The following is a 5,000-nucleotide window of genomic DNA, read 5'->3' as shown; positions in this document are numbered from 1 at the left end:
TTAGGGATATGTTATCTCCTAGTCTCTAGGTGAGACCTGTGTTCTTGTTTTTGAATGCTATATCATACTTTTGATGTGTCCTTGTTGAATCATTTGAAAATGATTTGGAGATTCCTTTTAAAATACATGTTAACTCATAAGTCTTCATTTTAACTTAAAAGTATTTTATTGTCACACTATTGCTATTAATGCTATTTTAATGACAATGAATTTGGATTTTGATATGGCTTTGTAGAATACATTTGTGGAAAGAAAACTTTGTTCTGGAGTCAAAAGTAACTTGAAAATTCCTAGTATATATTTGTAGGTTAGATTAAACATGTAAATATTAAAATTCATTGTATTTGCATGTGTTACCCTATTAAACTTTGCATATTTAATGTTTTCTCTCTTCTTTTTTTCAGTGGAGTAGATATGACAGGTTTTATAAAAAGTTTGGGTATAAACCTGGACTCAGTGAATACTGGTGCCTCAGAGGTGATGGACCAGTCTCAGCAAGTAGGAGTCACAGAAGCAGTGAATGAGAGTGGTGAAGGGGATGCATCAAAAGTAGCAGAAAAGAAACCAGAAAGTGATAGCGACATCAACACTGCCAGGGCAGCTGGTGCAGCAACATTTGTAGTTGCATATGCTGTGCACAAAATTTTTGCTCCAGCACGGATAGCTATCACACTCACATCCACCCCATTCATTGTGAGACATCTTCGGAAAATTGGATTCTTAAAACCTCCTAAAGCAAAAGGAAATTAGGATTGAAGACTTGGCAACCAGAAATACTGTTACATTGGTTTTAGTATCTGATAATGAATATATATGTCTGTATGTGTGCAGAATTCATATAAATATATACATAGAAGAGTTTTCAGTAGGGAATTTGTTGTATTATGGCAGCAATAGTTTGCACATGCAAGTACATTTTGAAATAGTACTAGGTTATGGAATTAGATAACCTGTACTAGAGACAGGATTTTTTTTTCATATGTTGCTACAAATAGATAATTTTTTTTAGCAATGCCTTACTTTTCAGTTTAAATAATTATCATTTTATGTGATGTCCATCTCTTATTTTCCAGGAATTTTGTTTTTTGTTATGTAAACAAGTAAAATGAAAAAAAATTGCCATCAGTAAGATGCACCTGTTCTCCAATTTGTTAATATTAGGAGTGGTAAAATATCTATCTAAATAAATTTATAATTTTAATGTAAAAAATATATGCTGTTATTGTTATATAGATTGTAATAACTTGTTTTATATCTCCACAATTATAGAACACAAGTAACCTAAAAGGAAGATTTGTAGATATAAAACTTAATGGTCTTTTACATTAAAAGTTCTTTAAATTGAAGAGATATTCTGTTGTTTAATAGATATAAAAGTCAGTGCATCATATGAGTGCACATTCCTCATGCAGTACTAATGTGAGTCCTATTCATATAGCTAGCAGAGCTGAATGATATTGGACTCAGTAAAGTATGTTTATATAATACTGCATTGGTATCTAACGCTTATAGGTTTAGGTTGTGTAAATGAAAACTTGTATTCAGTATTATAAGTTTCTAGGCATGTACTGTAGGTATGTAGTGGGTTGTCTTTTCAGCTATGGACCATAGGATGCTCTGCTTTTAATTATAGAACACCATTTATTGGGATGAGTTATACGTACATATACATGTTTGTATATATAGATTTTTCCATTGAAATAAAAATAAAATATCTTATGTATGTAAAATTATCCTTAATTTATGCAAGGACATACAAGCAAGCTTCAGAAATGCACTATCACACATATGAATAACAAGCATGCATGTATATATGTGAACATACTGATAGTAATGAAGAAATGTGCATGCACTCTTACAAGCACACAAGCTAATGCAGTCTTGCATATGCATAGACGCGTGCACGCACACACAGACGCACGCACGCACGCATGCACACACGCACGCACTCACTCACTCTAACCCAGCTATATTTATATCATTGCTATATTCTACATATTTTATATAACCTTACATGTTTGTCACATACCTATCTTTACACATGCATTCACATGTCCATTTACTCATGATTATTGCTTTAACTGAATGTTCATCTCTTCATACCACACTCCCCCCCCAATCCCTTGCCCGTTGTTGTCGTGGGGGGTCTTAGGAGGCGGAAACCGGGACCCAATGCTGGGGAACTCCCCAACCTTGGGACTCAGCCCTCGACTCAACAAATTTTGCATGGTCTTTTTTTTCCCCCTCCTACTTTTTCCTTTCTGTCCCTTCACCAACCCCTTCTACTATCCACTTTCAAAGGTGTGAGAGCCGTGCTGAAAGGATGAAAGGCTGACTTTGTGCCAGTCCTGAAAGGCCTGAGGGAGCCATGGGCATGGTATTCCATGCCCATGGAATACCATGCCCATAGTTGTCTAGCCCTTACCCCTCAAGCGACCCTGAGGGGTGGACCGTTTCTCTCACCAACATACTCCAGGCTTATCATGGCCAACAATGAATAACCATTAACCATTAACCATACCATTATTAGAGGCAATTGCCTCTTCATCAAATAGCTCCACCAATTCAAACTCGCCTGATTCCCTGACCCCAGGCTCTCCTTTGACCACGGTTCTGAACACTACAACTAATACCCCCTCCTCAATGCCGACTAGTACAGTATCCACCCTAATCAACACCCCAGGAGACATTTCTACTCCCAACATGCTCAACTTCAACAACTATACCCCCACAACCTTCTTCATCAACTACCCCATCCTCCCTTATTACTACCTTACAACATTATTGTCCACCTCCCCATAACACTACTCCCTCTTCCACATGCCCCCGTCCTTCTACTACCCCCATCTCTACAAAATTCTTAAAAAATCTATTTAGCCCAGCCAAATGGGACCAATTTTTCATGATCCCTCCCACAACTTCTCACACTTTCTGCTTTGACAACCTGTTTCCATTCCTCAAATGCATATACATCCTTCACTTGATCTAACCCCTATACATTACCTTACCCAACCTTAACCCATTTACTCGTCAATTCCTTTGCCCAACTTTGACAACTAATCACTAACTCAACCACCCTAAACTACCATTTACTATAGTGCTATATGACCTTAGATGTCTAGCACATTTATTTTGCTTTTAACCATTAACCATTAACCATTCATACCACACTAGACAATCCACTGTTGTGTTGTCTATCCCCTTCCACAAGAGCTGTGCATTGTTGTAACACTACCTTTCATCACCACCGATGGTCACATGATAAGCACATGATTTATATCCATTTTTTGACCACTAAGAGATGACAGGAGGACTCCAATGCGAGGAGTCATAGAGCAACACCCAGCTCCTTGGCACAGCTGCACTCCAATATTACTGTACAATAAAGGAGTCAAGACATCTTGGTTGCCTACTTTACATCCTAAGGTCACCGCCTACCATACTCTTGTAGGACCCATCATTCGTGCCCCTACATTTTACACACACACACACACACACACACACACACACACACACACACACACACACACACACACACACACACACACACACACACACACAATCGTGTACACACACACACACACACACACAATCGTGCACACACACACACACACACACACACACACACACACACACACACACACACACACACACACACACACACACAATCGTGCACGCACGCACGCAAGCACACACACACACACACACACACACACACACACACACACACACACACACACAATCGTGCACGCACGCAAGCACACACACACACACAATCGTGCACGCACGCAAGCACACACACACACACAATCGTGCACGCACGCACGCAAGCACACACACACACACAATCATGCAAGCACGCAAGCACACACACACACACACAATCGTGCATGCACGCACGCAAGCACACACACACACACTATAAGTATGTATAAATAGCTTCCACGTGGCGTACAGAAGCAAGTATACGCGTGGCTTCACCGCAGGCACCCCAACGTGCCCCACGCACCCACCAGTACTTAAGGCTCAGGATGACCCAGGTCAGTCTCAGTCCTTTCAGAAAGTCTAGCGACCGCTGCGGGTCAGGCTGGCCGCGCCCGCCCTCCGGGCAGACCAAGCACTTAGCCTTACGAAGACTTGTATCCGTGTGAATATCTGTGTTGCTTACACTTCTCAATAAAAGAGGTTAAGCCACCCGTCCGTTTCACTACTCCTGCTAAACCATATGTTTAAGGCTTTAATATATACCCTTTACACACACACACACACACACACACACACTTGTATACATATATGCACCAGAAAGAGAGAGAGAAAGAAAAAAAAAAAAAAGAAAGCAAGCAAACAAGCAAGCAAGCATACATCTGCACACACACAACACACAAAAAGAGCGCCAGAAGAATCAGACCTGTTATACGTGAAGTACTACATTGTTCACTTTCAAAGTAGAAAAAAACACAAAAACCATCCCCCAGAAAGAGAAGGAAAACTAAATAAAGTGACATCAAGTGCAATTCTGGCCAGCTAGATACTTTTAATGCTAAAAACTAAATAGAAGGAATACAAAACCCAAGGATTTACTATCCTTATATTTTAATGCAATTTAACAAGTTTACATTATTTAAATAATTTCTCTGTAGGTATTTAATATACCTAGGAACACAAGAATGGACTACACGGTAGTTCATAGGAAGAAATTAAAATCGAGAAGAATAAAATTAGAAAAAAGTAGTCCCTTGAGATATACACTAAAAATAGTTATATAGATGCAAAAAGATACATAGCATAAAATGAACCAACTGAAACAGTGATCATATATTTAATAAAACACTATTTATATGTAAGACATTTGAAAACCATTTCCTAGTAACATGTACTATGAAAGTTTTTCATATCAATTTCACATGATATTTTACTGCTACTGCACCATCTTGGCTTGATAATCAGGCCAGATTTTCAAGGATCTTTAGATATTTAAATAAATAAATACATGATTGTAA

General features: G+C 38.7%; 2 protein-coding genes across 4 annotated transcripts in view; one reads left to right on the top strand and one right to left on the bottom strand.

Annotated features, from left to right (window-relative positions):
• LOC125033470 overlaps positions 1 to 1,719 on the top strand; it is a 9,154-nt gene extending 7,435 nt beyond the window's left edge. The window contains exons 4-5 of the mRNA XM_047624997.1: positions 1 to 29; positions 405 to 1,719. The exon at positions 1 to 29 is cut by the window's left edge and continues 552 nt beyond it. Of these exons, the coding sequence (XP_047480953.1) occupies positions 1 to 29; positions 405 to 750 (375 nt within the window). The 3' untranslated portion in view covers positions 751 to 1,719. The remainder of the gene's footprint in view (positions 30 to 404) is intronic.
• A 2,790-nt stretch (positions 1,720 to 4,509) lies between these two features.
• Positions 4,510 to 5,000, bottom strand: part of LOC125033513 (UDP-glucose 4-epimerase-like) — an 18,307-nt gene continuing 17,816 nt past the window's right edge. For all 3 annotated transcript variants that reach the window (XM_047625073.1, XM_047625072.1, XM_047625074.1), the window contains one exon: positions 4,510 to 5,000. This exon is cut by the window's right edge and continues 404 nt beyond it. The gene's annotated coding sequence lies outside the window, so the exon portion shown is untranslated.

Source organism: Penaeus chinensis, chromosome 16, assembly GCF_019202785.1.
Source record: "Penaeus chinensis breed Huanghai No. 1 chromosome 16, ASM1920278v2, whole genome shotgun sequence".
Taxonomy (NCBI): domain Eukaryota; kingdom Metazoa; phylum Arthropoda; class Malacostraca; order Decapoda; family Penaeidae; genus Penaeus; species Penaeus chinensis.
Note: the sequence above shows the minus strand (reverse complement) of the source record. Positions and strands in the feature narration are given on the sequence as shown.